Source organism: Chanodichthys erythropterus, chromosome 9, assembly GCF_024489055.1.
Source record: "Chanodichthys erythropterus isolate Z2021 chromosome 9, ASM2448905v1, whole genome shotgun sequence".
Taxonomy (NCBI): Eukaryota; Metazoa; Chordata; class Actinopteri; order Cypriniformes; family Xenocyprididae; genus Chanodichthys; species Chanodichthys erythropterus.
In genome coordinates, this window is record NC_090229.1 from 28,790,250 (window position 1) to 28,810,398 (window position 20,149).

Here is a 20,149-nt window from a genome sequence, read left to right on the forward strand (position 1 = left end):
AAATCTTATAAACATATTTATATATATATCTTAACTTTAACTTCCACACATGCTTCCTTTCACAGACATGTGAATTTTAACAAACAACAACTTAACTTTGTTAGACCAATGCTTTTCTGCTTGTGGCCTTCATCATGGTCATCATAAAACATACACTCTATTTGAGTGTTGTTTGCAGTATGTTTTATGATGACAGCATTGAAGGCCACAAGTAGAAAATCATTAGTTTAACAATAAAGTTGTTCTATAGCCAACAACTGTTGCTATATTTTTAACATCTTTAAACAAAACCTGCCATGCCAGCGAGTCGTTTCTTCACATTATTATTTGCACTGCAATTTCTTTTTGTAAGCTGTAATACGATTATAAATGTAAAACTTTACGGTCTTCCAATTGCGGTTCTTCAGCGCTTCTGGTTCAGCTTTAAGACATTTGTCACAGTCGCTCTTTGCTGGAACAGTGAGTGATGTGATAAAACGCTTCATGTGCCTTTCCACTGCCTGCACCTCAGTCTGCTGCCAGGGAATCTTCTGTGTAGTTTTACCTAAAAGTGGACAGAAAATAATTAAAATGATAAATGAGTGTGTGCTGGAATTCCAATTTGAAGTTCTGAATCCTATTATCAGTAGTTTTTAGTAGGGCTGCCACCTAATAGTGGTCTAACCGTTAGTTGACTAGAAGAGGTTTGGTTGACCAAAATTGTATTAGTCGGTTAGTCGCAAGGGGAAAAAAACCTCCAAAGGAAGCGGCGAAATCACACAGGCTGTGACGGACAGATCGTTAACGGCAGGAAATCCAAACATTCGCCTATCATTCATCAACCTAAAATATGGGTTATCGCTTGAAACATGTAAGCAGTAGCATCTTTACAAGTCTAATGTTAACCTGGATAAATGTGCACTATTATTAGGCTCATATCTGTGTTTGTGCGGAGAGAGTACTTTACTGCATGACATACAGGCGCCGGCGCGATCACTGCATTTAACTTCAAATACTCCGTCATTTTAGTCATACAGATAAGAGTAATGCAAACTGTAAAGGGTCTACTTTTACTTCTGCAAACAATAAAACGTGCTTTTGTAAAATAATTAGGGCTTCAACTAACAATTATTTTGATAATCAATTAGTTGGCCGATAATTTGATTAATTGGATAAAAATCCCTTTTTATTTTATTGACAAAACACATTATTCTACATCCTGCCCAATGCTGTCCTTCAAAAAAACATACATACAATCTACCATTACATAAATTAACCATGGTTTTACATTAAATAAAACGTTCAATGGTTATTCAATGGTAACCACAAATTAACCATTATCTTGCTTTAAATCCAGTTTAACTATATGGTATTTGTGTGGTTATACAAATGGTAATCAATACACCAGACACATGGTTTTATTACAATAAAACCATGGTTAATTTTCATAAGGGTATGTTTGTGCTATACATTATGTGCAAAAAAAGCCTCAAGCCCCAGCTGGCCCGCTTTGGACCAAGGTTTTCGGCGGGCCGAAAAACCCGTGCCTTTGGCACAGAGGAAGCACCGAAGAGGCACGATCAAGCCCTGGAAGTGACAGTCTAAACGCGACCGGCCCTGGCACGCACTAGCACGCCCGCCTTTGGCCTGGCAGTGGAAACGTGGCTATTGATCCTGGAGGGCCAGTGTCCTGCAGAGTTCAGCTCCAACCCTAGTCAAACACACCTGAAGCTAATCAAGGTCTTCAGGATTACTAAAGTTACAGGCAGGTGAGTTTTTTTTCAGGGTTGGAGCTAAACTCTGAAAGAGAGTGGCCCTCCAGGATCAACGTTCCCCACCCCTGGCTTAAATGAACGAATACTAGTTGACTAGAAACATCTTTAGTCGAGGACAGCCCTAGTGTTTATGTCAGCATCTACAGTGCAAGTAAAATTATGTGCACTCTACCTATAAATAGAATTACATTGAATGTAAAAATCACTGTTTGTTTGATTGACAGTCACTTTGCCTAAAATGATCTCATTAAACTGCTCCAGGGGTTAGTTAAATTGATGTTTCAATTATTAGAATAGCTAGAGTTCCTACTAGTCCCACTTAAAGCACCTAGTAGATTCTAGCATCAACCAAGTAACCCTATAAACTACAGATGGGTTCCTGAACATTATGATCTTGAAATTCATGTGTAGAAAAGAATTTAAGGTTGCCAGCAGCAACAGTTCTGTGGCAAAGTGTTAAAATCTCAAAAGGGACACAGGAAATAATAAAATCACCATTTAGTGATCTGAGATCTGGATGTTAAAGTGCTTTTCAACTCTATTCAAAGTGTCTAATTTAGTTTTACAGGTCTACAACAGGTTTACATGCATCCAAGGTCAAAAATTCTCTCATAATATACATTGCAGCATCAGTGTCAGAATAGGCTTGCTGCGATAGTCGGTGTTACGGCGCAACACCGGTTACATCACTTGCCCACTGCAGCACCGCCCCCACCGTTGTTTCGATTTTTTTTTTTTTTTTTTTAATAGTAATACAATTATTTAGTTCAGCGTTTCCAGTTCAATTTAATGTTTTCAATTCATTGAATGTTGGGTTTCCGCGGACAGTTTTTGGGTTAAAAAAGGGTTCCTTGGTTTAAAAAAAAGTTTGAGAACCCCTGCTCTAATCTGTTAACATGGGTACTGAAAAAAAAATATGTACAACATACGGATCATATATGAAACGGGCATAAGATCTGCAGCCTGCTGACAGCTGATAGTTTCGGCTTAACAGAGGAAGGTACTGAAGACTTTGAAAAATGATAAATTTATGCCTTGAATGACAAAATGACAAAACAGAACAGACCTTTTAATGACTGACAACCTTACATCTGTTTATGTTCCCATGTGGCTGCTACTGCAACATTTGGCCCTTTCTTAATTTAATTTGTAAACTGACAGTACATCTACAGAAAGAAGCAGACATACAGGTCCTTCTCAAAAAATTAACATATTGTGATAAAAGTTCATTATTTTCCATAATGTAATGATAAAAATTAAACTTTCATATATTTTAGATTCATTGCACACCAACTGAAATATTTCAGGTCTTTTATTGTTTTAATACTGATGATTTTGGCATACAGCTCATGAAAACCCAAAATTCCTATCTCAAATTAGCATATCATGAAAAGGTTCTCTAAACGAGCTATTAACCTAATCATCTGAATCAACTAATTAACTCTAAACACCTGCAAAAGATTCCTGAGGCTTTTAAAAACTCCCAGCCTGGTTCATTACTCAAAACCGCAATCATGGGTAAGACTGCCGACCTGAAGGCCATCATTGACACCCTCAAGCGAGAGGGTAAGACACAGAAAGAAATTTCTGAACGAATAGGCTGTTCCCAGAGTGCTGTATCAAGGCACCTCAGTGGGAAGTCTGTGGGAAGGAAAAAGTGTGGCAAAAACGCTGCACAACGAGAAGAGGTGACCGGACCCTGAGGAAGATTGTGGAGAAGGACCGATTCCAGACCTTGGGGGACCTGCGGAAGCAGTGGACTGAGTCTGGAGTAGAAACATCCAGAGCCACCGTGCACAGGCGTGTGCAGGAAATGGGCTACAGGTGCCGCATTCCCCAGGTCAAGCCACTTTTGAACCAGAAACAGCGGCAGAAGCGCCTGACCTGGGCTACAGAGAAGCAGCACTGGACTGTTGCTCAGTTTTGCATGTCATTCGGAAATCAAGGTGCCAGAGTCTGGAGGAAGACTGGGGAGAAGGAAATGCCAAAATGCCTGAAGTCCAGTGTCAAGTACCCACAGTCAGTGATGGTCTGGGGTGCCATGTCAGCTGCTGGTGTTGGTCCACTGTGTTTTATCAAGGGCAGGGTCAATGCAGCTAGCTATCAGGAGATTTTGGAGCACTTCATGCTTCCATCTGCTGAAAAGCTTTATGGAGATGAAGATTTCGTTTTTCAGCACGACCTGGCACCTGCTCACAGTGCCAAAACCACTGGTAAATGGTTTACTGACCATGGTATTACTGTGCTCAATTGGCCTGCCAACTCTCCTGACCTGAACCCCATAGAGAATCTGTGAGATATTGTGAAGAGAAAGTTGAGAGACGCAAGACCCAACACTCTGGATGAGCTTAAGGCCGCTATCGAAGCATCCTGGGCCTCCATAACACCTCAGCAGTGCCACAGGCTGATTGCCTCCATGCCACGCCGCATTGAAGCAGTCATTTCTGCAAAAGGATTCCCGACCAAGTATTGAGTGCATAACTGAACATAATTATTTGAAGGTTGACTTTTTTTGTATTAAAAACACTTTTCTTTTATTGGTCGGATGAAATATGCTAATTTTTTGAGATAGGAATTTTGGGTTTTCATGAGCTGTATGCCAAAATCATCAGTATTAAAACAATAAAAGACCTGAAATATTTCAGTTGGTGTGCAATGAATCTAAAATATATGAAAGTTTAATTTTTATCATTACATTATGGAAAATAATGAACTTTATCACAATATGCTAATTTTTTGAGAAGGACCTGTATAAAAGAAGTGTGTAAAGAGTTCACCTTTGGAAGAAGGCCTCATAGCATTGGCTCTTGAAGGCATCTCTTGATCTGATGGTGGTTTGCGTCTCTTGGGTGGTGGCGGCATATCATTCCTCTCGGTAGGAGAAAGTGCCACCTCTGCTGATGGTTCTATGGAAAATAAAAATCAACATTATTTTATATAATAACATTATCAGAAAGATATATACAGGTACTCTAGAATGCTGACAATACACAACTGATGTGTTATTTGTCTCACTAATGATTTTAAATTAGTGCATAAAAGTGTAATACAGGTGCAATTGTGTTCATTATTGCAAGAATAATTGAACTACATCTACATCATACATCTTTCTAACGGACATTTAATCAAACAAAAGCTCATGTAAACTGAGTATTTAACCGTATTATTTCAACCTTAATCATCTGACATGATTCGTTCTGTGCCATGACCCAACCAACATGAGAAGACTGGATCAGCATTTTTCGACAAATTTACACGTTCAAGTTTTATGGTAGTAAACTCCACAGAAAGAAAATCAATCCAGAATGAATGTTTAGTGTAAAACATGTTGAAGAATAGCTTGGAGGCATTCGATACACAAGCAGTTTCATAAAAAAAAACACTTTTGCTTGGCATACTGAAGAATCTTCTTCTTCAATGTTGGAACAATGTTTTTGCCTGTCAGGTCTTCACAAGTTACTTGACAGAAAAGTATGAACTGAATAAAAACTATGCAAAATGAAGTAGTGTATTTTGACAGTAATACAAACCGTCGACGGTAGATGAACAGTGTTCCTCTTGTATGCACCCATCTTCCTCGTCACAGTCAATAACTTTTTCTGTGGAAGTTGAAAGTGCAGCTTAACAATAGTATATAATGGATCCTAAACACATGGTATATGTAAACATGGTAAACAGAAAATCTAAAAAGTCAAATAAAATAACACACCATCAGGATCTATCCCAATTTCGTCCAAGTTCTTGCCATGGAACTCAGCTAATTTTCCTTGCTCAAGAGCCATTAGAACTTTGCTGATCTTGGCAAGTTGCAGGGTCTTCTCGGGGAGTCGATAGAACTCACGATGGATTCTTATGTCGTGTCCAAGAAAGTTTGCCAGCTGGTCCATCTCGGTGTCGGTCATATTCAGCACTGTTGAAAGGGTTGCGGCATGCTTTCGCAGTCTGGTAGATGTCAGTGACTTGGGACACTTTGCACCACATGCCTTGGCAAAGCCACGGAGGCAGTCTGACCCTCGAAAATGTGTCATGGCTTCTGGTCTAGCAAACATATAGGCATTGTCTTTTAAAACCGCACAAGCCTCTCTCTGCTTAACAAGGAGTTCTAAGGCACACAGCATTTTTGGTGTAAGAAGAATTGGAACTGGTCGACCACGCTTTCCCCTGGTGACAACCCTTGTGAAGTGTCTGCAGAGTTTTTTCCACTTCAGAGAGTGCCCAGTCCACATCCTCATGCGGATCAGAGGTGTCTCTTGATAGAAAGGCAGACAAAGGCATGCTGGCCACCTCTCCTTCCCTGCGCCGGTTAAAGAGAATCATCTGGGCTAGACATACCTTCGCCAGCTCCATCCAGGCTTTAGTAGAGGGACTTTCAGAGAGTGATTTGAACCACTCGTCTTGCACTTCACTGAGATATGCATGCATTTTTTGAACATCTTCAGTAAAGGGCATGACAGTGGGTAGATTCCACTTTGCTTCACTGATGTTCCTCAATGCTGTAGCCGAGATCATCTCGTTCCACTTGTTCTCATGGACTTCAAGAAACTCACTGGCATTATTCACAAGCTGTTTGTCATTTGAGATTAAGCCCTGGGCTTTTAAGAGTTTGCTTACTTTAACCAGGGAATTACCAAGCTTGTTTGCAAGCGATGGAATCTTGAATTTGTCGGTTTCACTGTCATACCCACACGTATACTTGACAGCTTTGACAGTCTCCATGTACTTCTTTGGATTTACACAATCTTCCATTCTTTTTAAGGAGGTGACTCTCCTCGCATTGTGAATCAACCTTCCCAATTCTCGCATCTTCTCTCGCACATGCTGTTTATTCTTGGCTGATAGCCCACCTTTGTTTAACAAGTGCTGCCCAATATCAGTAATTACTGTGTCATTTTTTATTATATCTGTGATTGGGTCAGGATTCATAGCACTGATTACTCCCCACAGTTGTTTGGACATGTTTGAAGGCACAGGCCCAGTGTACGTACACATGGACTGAACACGGTTTTTTCCTGGTTTGGGGAGGACTGCCTGAGGTTTAAGTCTACAAGAACGCATGTGTCGCCACAGGACCTTTCTTGTAAAAAGTCCTTGACAGTATGCACAATGCATGAAATCTTCTCCCTGCACTTTTTTAGGTGGCCGTTTAAATGGCACTAGTTCCCCCTCTCCTGATTCCATAACAGCAGCATTGTGGGCATAGTTTCCTCTGTTGCGAATATAATCCAGCTGTTGTTTTCTCTCCTTTGAACCCTTTGGAAAGCTTAGAGCTCTAGCCACATCAGATTTATTTACATGTGAACTTTCTAGATGCCTTGCCATCTTAGCATAAGGTTTAGAGCAATACAAGCAGTAATGTCTCTTGTTGTACACTCTACTGCCATCTCTTTTTTGGTATTCACAAACAACTACGGCATTTATTGTGTTCTGACTTGAACTGGGTTCTTCTCCTGTTCCAGATGCTTCAGACGTGAGGCTGTTCATTTTGTCTGTGGTTGTTGTGTCACAGTCAGGGGAACTCACTGAGCCAGATTCATCAACATTCAGTTCATCAAGAAGCTGACGTTTTGTTGGGTTTAGTGTAAGGCTAACATCACTGTCACTTTCGGAAGTGGTATTTGGAACGTAATTATCTGAACTCTCTGGTGTAGAATCAAAGAGCTCACCAGAATCTTGAAGATCCGTGTCTTTCATCTATATAAAAAAAACAAATTAGAAATGGGTAGAACTGCCGCAATTAATTGATCAGTAAATTAACAGACATAAACTGGCAACTATTGTGATAATCAATGAACTGTTCAAATATTCCATTTTTGATGATTCTCTAATATTTTATAATCACAATGATTTCACATAAGAATATATTTTATTACATTATGTTACACAATTCACTTAGTAATTGATAGAGAATAAACGTTGATGGCAGCTCTAAGCAAAATCCCTGATCAACACGAAATAATTTGTTACGTTTGCATGCAACCAAAATCCATTAGTAATTCCATTATTAATTAACGGCTCAATCGGACTAAAAAGCCTTTATGTAAACACCTTAAATCGATCCAAATAAAATTTCTATCGGATTGGATTCCTTTTCCAATCTGATCGAGAGGACATCTAAACACTTGATCGCATTGAAAACACTTTTTACATTTTGCACACGCTTTGCACATTTTACTTTCGCTTATTAGGCATGTGAGGGGCCCTTGACGATCCTGAAATAATTATTTTACGATTGTGCACGTACATTGCGTCTGCGCTTCGCAGGCACATCAGCCCGATCACTTTATTTAGTTTTCATGTAAGCTACCATCGGATTCATCAAACAGAATTAATTAATTCCCATTGAAACAAAAGGTGTGCATGTAAGCATAGCCATTGAGTCTCGTTGCGACTTACTATGATACTTTTAGTCCGTCTCAGTCTGGGTACAAAAACTTCATTTTGAAGCTGTGTCACAATCTGTAAACAAAAAGTATAAATCAACATTAATTATTATACAGGTCCTTCTCAAAAAATTTGCATATTGTGATAAAGTTCATTATTTTCCATAATGTAATGATAAAAATTAAACTTTCATATATTTTAGATTCATTGCACACCAACTGAAATATTTCAGGTCTTTTATTGTTTTAATACTGATGATTTTGGCATACAGCTCATGAAAACCCAAAATTCCTATCTCAAATTAGCATATCATGAAAAGGTTCTCTAAACGAGCTATTAACCTAATCATCTGAATCAACTAATTAACTCTAAACACCTGCAAAAGATTCCTGAGGCTTTTAAAAACTCCCAGCCTGGTTCATTACTCAAAACCGCAATCATGGGTAAGACTGCCGACCTGAAGGCCATCATTGACACCCTCAAGCGAGAGGGTAAGACACAGAAAGAAATTTCTGAACGAATAGGCTGTTCCCAGAGTGCTGTATCAAGGCACCTCAGTGGGAAGTCTGTGGGAAGGAAAAAGTGTGGCAAAAAACGCTGCACAACGAGAAGAGGTGACCGGACCCTGAGGAAGATTGTGGAGAAGGACCGATTCCAGACCTTGGGGGACCTGCGGAAGCAGTGGACTGAGTCTGGAGTAGAAACATCCAGAGCCATCGTGCACAGGCGTGTGCAGGAAATGGGCTACAGGTGCCGCATTCCCCAGGTCAAGCCACTTTTGAACCAGAAACAGCGGCAGAAGCGCCTGACCTGGGCTACAGAGAAGCAGCACTGGACTGTTGCTCAGTTTTGCATGTCATTCGGAAATCAAGGTGCCAGAGTCTGGAGGAAGACTGGGGAGAAGGAAATGCCAAAATGCCTGAAGTCCAGTGTCAAGTACCCACAGTCAGTGATGGTCTGGGGTGCCATGTCAGCTGCTGGTGTTGGTCCACTGTGTTTTATCAAGGGCAGGGTCAATGCAGCTAGCTATCAGGAGATTTTGGAGCACTTCATGCTTCCATCTGCTGAAAAGCTTTATGGAGATGAAGATTTCGTTTTTCAGCACGACCTGGCACCTGCTCACAGTGCCAAAACCACTGGTAAATGGTTTACTAACCATGGTATTACTGTGCTCAATTGGCCTGCCAACTCTCCTGACCTGAACCCCATAGAGAATCTGTGGGATATTGTGAAGAGAAAGTTGAGAGACGCAAGACCCAACACTCTGGATGAGCTTAAGGCCGCTATCGAAGCATCCTGGGCCTCCATAACACCTCAGCAGTGCCACAGGCTGATTGCCTCCATGCCACGCCGCATTGAAGCAGTCATTTCTGCAAAAGGATTCCCGACCAAGTATTGAGTGCATAACTGAACATAATAATTTGAAGGTTGACTTTTTTTGTATTAAAAACACTTTTCTTTTATTGGTTGGATGAAATATGCTAATTTTTTGAGCTGTATGCCAAAATCATCAGTATTAAAACAATAAAAGATCTGAAATATTTCAGTTGGTGTGCAATGAATCTAAAATATATGAAAGTTTAATTTTTATCATTACATTATGGAAAATAATGAACTTTATAACAATATGCTAATTTTTTGAGAAGGACCTGTAGTATTTGAAGTATTTCTTAAGTGTGTGTATAACTTTTGATTACCAATGGGTCACACTCATAGCGTTGCAAAAAATGCAAATTTACAGAGCTTTTGTTTTTTGTTTCAATACTTTGCATTTTAAAATAAACTTCTAGATGTCTGTTCAGGTGCTATGTTAGCTTAGGGTGACCAAACGTCCTGTTTTCACTGTCCTGGCTGTCCTGGTTATTTTTTTATAAAGTGATGAAAATGTCCTGGTTTTCATCATTTTTCATTGGGCCATTAAATTGAACGGTGTTACGAGATTTTCGGCTTCCGAAGGCGGAGCGTACATTAATATTAATGAGTTTCGCAGACATGCGCAAATGCACGTGCATCTGAGAATATTAGTTCACATTGTATCTCAAGACAGGATTATTCCATAAAGGAAACTATATTCTCAGAGTCGCGGCTGACTTATGCCTAAACTAGAGTTGTTTTCTTCTAGGTAACAGTTTATATGTTTTCATTAGTTGTATGCATGATTTGTGCAGTTGTTTGTAACTGAATAACAGATACTTTGTGTAACAGCAGAGCAACCTTCAGCTGTCGTCTACAATGAGTTCAGCTCGTTGTGCTCTTCCTTTGTACCTTGCGATGTAACAGCTGATAGGCCTATATAAATTTCTTTATAACTTTCATGCTTATTTGATAAGCAACAAAAAACTGCTTGGAAAGATCAGCTCTACAGCAAAATATAGATGGGCAAACAAGAAGGATGAGGAAGAAAAACAGGATGAAGAGGAAAACGAGGATGAAGAAAACTAAAGATACAGATTTTTTTGTTAGTTTTTGTAAGTTTGTGAGAGCTATTTTAGTTAAATTTGGATTGCTAATATAGCAGAGGTATTTTTTAGTTATTTATTATTTATTTATTTTTCTAATACAGAAGAGACATTAACTTGTCATAATAGAACATGTTGAGTAACCTCTGAGAATCTGAATTTGTGTATTTGGTTATAGATAGTATTTTGTAATATAACAGTTTTCTATCCATACAGAGGAGGCATATTTTAAATGTATTGAAATTATAAGGCATCTTTGAGTAAACTTCGAGGTATCACTTAAATATTGCCGGCCGAGTGTCCTGGTTTTCGGTAATCAAAATATGGTCACCCTATGTTAGCTACGCTAACTAACAGAAGACAATTTTAAAATTGTGGAGCTTCTAAATTAACTGACAAAAAGCAGTTGACAATGTTCAAAATACACATACCCTACCCATATTTGCACCGATAAAAGTGCAACACTGTGTTTTACTACCAAATTATACGCAATATCTGATTAACTTACTGGAATGTTTTCCTCGACATCTCACGATTTCGGGGCATGAGAGTTCCTGACCATAATGCATGATGAGATACGTTTAGCCTCGAATACGGCTCAGAAGCGTGGGTTTAGTGTGCTTTAAGGGCACTGCACTTTGGCATTTAAGACATGGGACAGTTTTGCGCAATTACTTCGTAATTTACGCCTGATACGCATCAAAATATGCTTTAAACACACTAAATAGGGCAAAGAGAGACAGCAGAGTTGAATCTTTAGTGATGAACATGAACGCACCAGTTGAGGAGAGCTGATATGAGCAGATTCATCGTCCACCCGAGTCTCTGACCGGAGAGATGGATCAGAATCACCTGTACTGGTATCAACAGCAATGCTGCTCATCTGTAAGAGACAACATTCATAATGACAAGATATTAGAACATGGAAACACAAGAGAGAGATCTGAAGACGACACCACATGACTTCAGAGAGAGAGAAATCAACTTTATCCTAAAACATTTGCTACTGTCCAGTCAACCTCTGTCTGTGCTCTCACACACACATCTGGAATAAAACAGGCTTCATGAGGACCTTTCACACACAACATTATCATTCCTTATGGGGACCAGTTTCATCCAATTCAACACACAAGTTTGAAGTCAAACACGACTGAAAGTGTGTTGTGGGGACGTCGTGAGTGACCATTTTAAAGTCACTATTAAACCAGAAAAAAATACCTGGGGAGAGTAAAACTGGCCCTAAATTCTCCACTACCACTAAGCTACAGCACGCATATCATTAAACTGTTTGGTGTAGTAATTTACGCCTGATACGCATCAAAATATGCTTTAAACACACTAAATAGGGCAAAGAGAGACAGCAGAGTTGAATCTTTAGTGATGAACATGAACGCACCAGTTGAGGAGAGCTGATATGAGCAGATTCATCGTCCACCCGAGTCTCTGACCGGAGAGATGGATCAGAATCACCTGTACTGGTATCAACAGCAATGCTGCTCATCTGTAAGAGACAACATTCATAATGACAAGATATTAGAACATGGAAACACAAGAGAGAGATCTGAAGACGACACCACATGACTTCAGAGAGAGAGAAATCAACTTTATCCTAAAACATTTGCTACTGTCCAGTCAACCTCTGTCTGTGCTCTCACACACACATCTGGAATAAAACAGGCTTCATGAGGACCTTTCACACACAACATTATCATTCCTTATGGGGACCAGTTTCATCCAATTCAACACACAAGTTTGAAGTCAAACACGACTGAAAGTGTGTTGTGGGGACGTCGTGAGTGTCCATTTTAAAGTCACTATTAAACCAGAAAAAAATACCTGGGGAGAGTAAAACTGGCCCTAAATTCTCCACTACCACTAAGCTACAGCACGCATATCATTAAACTGTTTGGTGTAGTAATTTACGCCTGATACGCATCAAAATATGCTTTAAACACACTAAATAGGGCAAAGAGAGACAGCAGAGTTGAATCTTTAGTGATGAACATGAACGCACCAGTTGAGGAGAGCTGATATGAGCAGATTCATCGTCCACCCGAGTCTCTGACCGGAGAGATGGATCAGAATCACCTGTACTGGTATCAACAGCAATGCTGCTCATCTGTAAGAGACAACATTCATAATGACAAGATATTAGAACATGGAAACACAAGAGAGAGATCTGAAGACGACACCACATGACTTCAGAGAGAGAGAAATCAACTTTATCCTAAAACATTTGCTACTGTCCAGTCAACCTCTGTCTGTGCTCTCACACACACATCTGGAATAAAACAGGCTTCATGAGGACCTTTCACACACAACATTATCATTCCTTATGGGGACCAGTTTCATCCAATTCAACACACAAGTTTGAAGTCAAACACGACTGAAAGTGTGTTGTGGGGACGTCGTGAGTGTCCATTTTAAAGTCACTATTAAACCAGAAAAAAAATACCTGGGGAGAGTAAAACTGGCCCTAAATTCTCCACTACCACTAAGCTACAGCACGCATATCATTAAACTGTTTGGTGTAGTAATTTACGCCTGATACGCATCAAAATATGCTTTAAACACACTAAATAGGGCAAAGAGAGACAGCAGAGTTGAATCTTTAGTGATGAACATGAACGCACCAGTTGAGGAGAGCTGATATGAGCAGATTCATCGTCCACCCGAGTCTCTGACCGGAGAGATGGATCAGAATCACCTGTACTGGTATCAACAGCAATGCTGCTCATCTGTAAGAGACAACATTCATAATGACAAGATATTAGAACATGGAAACACAAGAGAGAGATCTGAAGACGACACCACATGACTTCAGAGAGAGAGAAATCAACTTTATCCTAAAACATTTGCTACTGTCCAGTCAACCTCTGTCTGTGCTCTCACACACACATCTGGAATAAAACAGGCTTCATGAGGACCTTTCACACACAACATTATCATTCCTTATGGGGACCAGTTTCATCCAATTCAACACACAAGTTTGAAGTCAAACACGACTGAAAGTGTGTTGTGGGGACGTCGTGAGTGACCATTTTAAAGTCACTATTAAACCAGAAAAAAATACCTGGGGAGAGTAAAACTGGCCCTAAATTCTCCACTACCACTAAGCTACAGCACGCATATCATTAAACTGTTTGGTGTAGTAATTTACGCCTGATACGCATCAAAATATGCTTTAAACACACTAAATAGGGCAAAGAGAGACAGCAGAGTTGAATCTTTAGTGATGAACATGAACGCACCAGTTGAGGAGAGCTGATATGAGCAGATTCATCGTCCACCCGAGTCTCTGACCGGAGAGATGGATCAGAATCACCTGTACTGGTATCAACAGCAATGCTGCTCATCTGTAAGAGACAACATTCATAATGACAAGATATTAGAACATGGAAACACAAGAGAGAGATCTGAAGACGACACCACATGACTTCAGAGAGAGAGAAATCAACTTTATCCTAAAACATTTGCTACTGTCCAGTCAACCTCTGTCTGTGCTCTCACACACACATCTGGAATAAAACAGGCTTCATGAGGACCTTTCACACACAACATTATCATTCCTTATGGGGACCAGTTTCATCCAATTCAACACACAAGTTTGAAGTCAAACACGACTGAAAGTGTGTTGTGGGGACGTCGTGAGTGACCATTTTAAAGTCACTATTAAACCAGAAAAAAATACCTGGGGAGAGTAAAACTGGCCCTAAATTCTCCACTACCACTAAGCTACAGCACGCATATCATTAAACTGTTTGGTGTAGTAATTTACGCCTGATACGCATCAAAATATGCTTTAAACACACTAAATAGGGCAAAGAGAGACAGCAGAGTTGAATCTTTAGTGATGAACATGAACGCACCAGTTGAGGAGAGCTGATATGAGCAGATTCATCGTCCACCCGAGTCTCTGACCGGAGAGATGGATCAGAATCACCTGTACTGGTATCAACAGCAATGCTGCTCATCTGTAAGAGACAACATTCATAATGACAAGATATTAGAACATGGAAACACAAGAGAGAGATCTGAAGACGACACCACATGACTTCAGAGAGAGAGAAATCAACTTTATCCTAAAACATTTGCTACTGTCCAGTCAACCTCTGTCTGTGCTCTCACACACACATCTGGAATAAAACAGGCTTCATGAGGACCTTTCACACACAACATTATCATTCCTTATGGGGACCAGTTTCATCCAATTCAACACACAAGTTTGAAGTCAAACACGACTGAAAGTGTGTTGTGGGGACGTCGTGAGTGACCATTTTAAAGTCACTATTAAACCAGAAAAAAATACCTGGGGAGAGTAAAACTGGCCCTAAATTCTCCACTACCACTAAGCTACAGCACGCATATCATTAAACTGTTTGGTGTAGTAATTTACGCCTGATACGCATCAAAATATGCTTTAAACACACTAAATAGGGCAAAGAGAGACAGCAGAGTTGAATCTTTAGTGATGAACATGAACGCACCAGTTGAGGAGAGCTGATATGAGCAGATTCATCGTCCACCCGAGTCTCTGACCGGAGAGATGGATCAGAATCACCTGTACTGGTATCAACAGCAATGCTGCTCATCTGTAAGAGACAACATTCATAATGACAAGATATTAGAACATGGAAACACAAGAGAGAGATCTGAAGACGACACCACATGACTTCAGAGAGAGAGAAATCAACTTTATCCTAAAACATTTGCTACTGTCCAGTCAACCTCTGTCTGTGCTCTCACACACACATCTGGAATAAAACAGGCTTCATGAGGACCTTTCACACACAACATTATCATTCCTTATGGGGACCAGTTTCATCCAATTCAACACACAAGTTTGAAGTCAAACACGACTGAAAGTGTGTTGTGGGGACGTCGTGAGTGTCCATTTTAAAGTCACTATTAAACCAGAAAAAAATACCTGGGGAGAGTAAAACTGGCCCTAAATTCTCCACTACCACTAAGCTACAGCACGCATATCATTAAACTGTTTGGTGTAGTAATTTACGCCTGATACGCATCAAAATATGCTTTAAACACACTAAATAGGGCAAAGAGAGACAGCAGAGTTGAATCTTTAGTGATGAACATGAACGCACCAGTTGAGGAGAGCTGATATGAGCAGATTCATCGTCCACCCGAGTCTCTGACCGGAGAGATGGATCAGAATCACCTGTACTGGTATCAACAGCAATGCTGCTCATCTGTAAGAGACAACATTCATAATGACAAGATATTAGAACATGGAAACACAAGAGAGAGATCTGAAGACGACACCACATGACTTCAGAGAGAGAGAAATCAACTTTATCCTAAAACATTTGCTACTGTCCAGTCAACCTCTGTCTGTGCTCTCACACACACATCTGGAATAAAACAGGCTTCATGAGGACCTTTCACACACAACATTATCATTCCTTATGGGGACCAGTTTCATCCAATTCAACACACAAGTTTGAAGTCAAACACGACTGAAAGTGTGTTGTGGGGACGTCGTGAGTGTCCATTTTAAAGTCACTATTAAACCAGAAAAAAAATACCTGGGGAGAGTAAAACTGGCCCTAAATTCTCCACTACCACTAAGCTACAGCACGCATATCATTAAACTGTTTGGTGTAGTAATTTACGCCTGATACGCATCAAAATATGCTTTAAACACACTAAATAGGGCAAAGAGAGACAGCAGAGTTGAATCTTTAGTGATGAACATGAACGCACCAGTTGAGGAGAGCTGATATGAGCAGATTCATCGTCCACCCGAGTCTCTGACCGGAGAGATGGATCAGAATCACCTGTACTGGTATCAACAGCAATGCTGCTCATCTGTAAGAGACAACATTCATAATGACAAGATATTAGAACATGGATCATTGTTTGTGATTGCATTTTACCCATTAGTTGCAATATGGCCATTGTATGCCACACATAACTTTGAGAAAGTTTAGGGGCAAAAAAGTTACTTAAATCGCATTGAAGCTTTCTGAGATTTGGATATCATTTATTTGTGTATGACTATTACAATTTTTATTTAAATAGTAATACGGATAAATTAGATTAGATTAATATTTAAATCTGTTAGAAATATATTAAGCAACCACCAACTTGCTTGACATTTTGCAACAATGAGCTATTCTGTACACAGTGTGCCTTGCAACGTACTTGTGTTCTCCATGGGTAGTCTTCTCCTCCATAATCATAGGTAATTTCTTCTCCTTCTTTAATGTCATTAAGGGCAAACAGACAAAGGTGTGGCTTTCCATTCACATCAATTTTCTTCATCTTACAATTTGGATGTTTGTGGTCATCATTAACTATCCGCCCGAAAGATCCATCTTCTCTTGAGGCATCAATACTTAAAAATATGAAAACATAAGAAAAGGATAAATACAAATATTACAATATACCACCACAAATCACTGTCTTTTTTACTATAGTATAGCATAAGGTATATAGCTTTTGTGCATCTTGACATCTTACCACCATGTTTTCCCTCGCCACTTGAAATCAAACATAAACGCAGCACAGGATGCATGGTAACGTTTTCTTCTCCTCTGCAGTTCTGCATCATTTATCATATCTCCCCTGTACTCAACAACAAAATCACCTTTGCAAAAGGAACTCTTTGCAAATACACCACGTCCTGCAAAACACAGAAAAAACATTTTCACAACAACAACAACAAAAAACATCTTGCAGATAAAGGATGCCAATTACACACACAAAAAAATACATCAATAGTTAGCTGATTTTAAATAAGCTGCAACCAGGAGCCAAATTAATGTACCCAGATATTTTGCATTACATGCTCATAAGATTAAGGTTAGGACATTCATATGATAGCAATTATTGACTGATAAATCACACCATACACCACCTTACCTTTCTCTGCATTTATATACTTCACGTCTAATTTGAATGTCTTGTCAGTCTTCGAAACAACATGATGCATGGCATCCTTAAGGGGGCTGATTCGTGGTGGCATTTCAAACTTGAAAAAAAAAAGTGTGAACAATTACTGTGAAAATGGGGAGACATGCAAAATTAAACTAGTATGTTCAAAAAGCAGAGAAGAATGTTATTGTAATGTAAGACTGTACTTATTACGTTCATGTAACACTACATTACAATATAACAATGTATCAATGCAAGACAAGAAATTGGAACAAGGATAATTAAATGTCTGGCACAATGCTAGCCTTAAGGGCATCAACTCACTATTTTCACTTAAACTCTAATCTCTCACAAAATCAAAAATCTGTTCCTATATATTGCAAGGTAGCCTTGAGCAGTTATTTAAAAACGATTTGGAACTTAACCTATTCTTTTGGACGATCTCACCATAAAAAAACCCCGTTTATTTAAACTACTGTCATATAAATAAAATAAGTTTAATCATTTATTCGTTTAAAGCTACTTACCATTTTAGTTTTTGCTTAATTGTACTTAATTTCTCTGTGAAGCACTTTGGTAATGATCTGTGGCTTGTATACGTTTTCTACAAACTTAAATGGACAAATACTGATAATGTAATTCTTCATATTAAAATTAAGAGTGAAACACTATACACTCTCCCCCCACGAAATTCGATTTCAACATGTTCCCTGACAAAAATATAACATTTCTTTTATATAAAACATAAAATAATCCACCCCTCAGGCACTAACGCGAACTAGACAGAAACAAATTTAATATTAACCAAATCGCTTCATTAGCAATCAGTCACGCTAAAAATGACATTTCAGTTAAAATTAAGTCCTTAACATTAAATTGTATGATTATGTGATCGCTAATATCGTACAAACACATAACGTTAGCCACACTTAGCCTCAACAGTTAATTAGCACTAAGTTAACTAGCTAGCCTGCTACCTAAGCTAATTAGCCCAATTTAACTAGTTTAATACATGTGCTTACCTTGTGTTTCACCTTTTTCCTCTTCGTAAGTTTATATCCTTGGCATTTTCTACATATAATCTTCTTTGTGTGAAGTCTTGTTGTTGTTGTTGTTGTTTATTAGAGTTTGTGTGAAGTCAAGTGTAAATTTAATACGCATTTCCATGCTGAAACCCTTCCTAACGAGGACCAGGAAGTGGGCGGAGCCCAACCATAATTGGAAAATGTGTGTGTGAAGACGTGAGTGCATTACCAGTCAGAAATGTTTGGGGGCGCAACTGAGCTCCCCCTACATACACACACACAACCTCAAAAGCGTGACTTATGGGCCAATGCTGAAACTCCGCCCAGCACCTTCAGAATAGCTCCTCTATTCATTTATATGGGTTTCCCTTATGGGGACGTGATTTTTGGTCCCCACAACGCAAGAGGTCCCCATGACGTGACTGTGTAAACAGCTTCTTGTCCCCACAACGTGATGATTACCAGAACACACACACACACACACACACACACACACACACACACACACACACACACACACACACACACACACACACACACACACACACACACACACACACACACACACACACACACACACACATACATCCCTCCAGCAATGATTAACACCACATGTTTGTCCTTTGAAAGAGGCTGTGGTGGGTTTATTCGGGCAAGATCCTCAGGGGTCCTCCAGCGATGATTTCTACAGGCTGGGCTTCATTGTGGTCTCCATCTGTGGAGGATTTCTTTTCCTACTCACTGCCTACTGCCTCCTAGAGAGAAAGGTATGCCGTTCCTCCATAAATGTAGACATAAATGCCATATGGGCATTTTTATTTGGGTCCACATCTTTTTATTTACACAATATGTTAATAAAGTGATAAGTTTCCATAAGGTCAGACAGGCAATGTCCTTCATGCTCTTAATTGCATTTGACCGCTTTTCAGCAGTATTTTACATGTATAAAGCTACCTCTGCTTTTGTTGACATATGGCAAGATTCTGATTCCACCAGCCAGCACAATGTGCTTCACCTCAATCTGGTATTGATTTGTGATGGTGTGTGTGTCTAACGCTATTTATGCCATCTAAAACTAATTGCAGCACCCTTCATTTTGAAATGAAATGACAACACAGGCTTATGTGATGACAAAAAGATTAGATTAGACTCAGAGGCTGTGTCAGAAATAGCATATTATCTTGAAGTTCTAAAAAAAGTGAATGTGTGTAGTGTGAATTTAATCTGGACGTACTACTTTCGCCATGTTGCCATTTTTATGTGACCAGTGTTGGGTGTAATGCATTGCTAAGTAAGTAATTACTCTAATTTAATTACTTTCCTCTTGAAAAAGTAAGGTAAAATTGCAGGCAGTCATGGCCTAATGGTTAGAGAGTCAGACTTGTAACCCGAAGGTCATGGGTTCGAGTCTCAGTCTCATTACCCACAACTGAGGTGCCCTTGAGCAAGGCACTTAACCTCCAATCACTCCCCCGGTGCCGCAGCAAAGAAATGGATGCCCACTTCATGGTGTGTGTGTACAATACTTACTGATGTGTGTGTGCACTTGGATAGGTGAAAAGCAGAGCACAAATTCCAAGTGTGGGACACCATACTTGGCTACATATCACTTTCACTTTAATTTTTTGTTCAC

The 20,149-nt window shown here is 39.6% G+C and overlaps 2 protein-coding genes across 2 annotated transcripts in view; one reads left to right on the forward strand and one right to left on the reverse strand.

Annotated features, from left to right (window-relative positions):
- csf1b (colony stimulating factor 1b (macrophage)) overlaps positions 1-20,149 on the forward strand; it is a 39,401-nt gene that overhangs the window by 13,623 nt on the left and 5,629 nt on the right. Inside the window, exon 6 of the mRNA XM_067393969.1 lies at positions 19,147-19,283. Within this exon, the coding sequence (XP_067250070.1) occupies positions 19,147-19,283 (137 nt within the window). The remainder of the gene's footprint in view (positions 1-19,146; positions 19,284-20,149) is intronic.
- On the reverse strand, positions 324-16,879 carry LOC137027413 (uncharacterized). The gene is made up of 16 exons (XM_067395598.1): positions 16,760-16,879; positions 16,319-16,423; positions 15,700-15,804; positions 15,082-15,186; positions 14,464-14,568; positions 13,846-13,950; positions 13,228-13,332; positions 12,609-12,713; positions 11,991-12,095; positions 11,373-11,477; positions 8,148-8,210; positions 5,927-7,445; positions 5,464-5,856; positions 5,285-5,353; positions 4,532-4,660; positions 324-544 (listed from the first exon to the last, which is right to left on the reverse strand). Exons 1-16 carry the CDS (start codon positions 16,877-16,879, stop codon positions 324-326), a joined length of 3,459 nt encoding a protein of 1,152 aa, XP_067251699.1.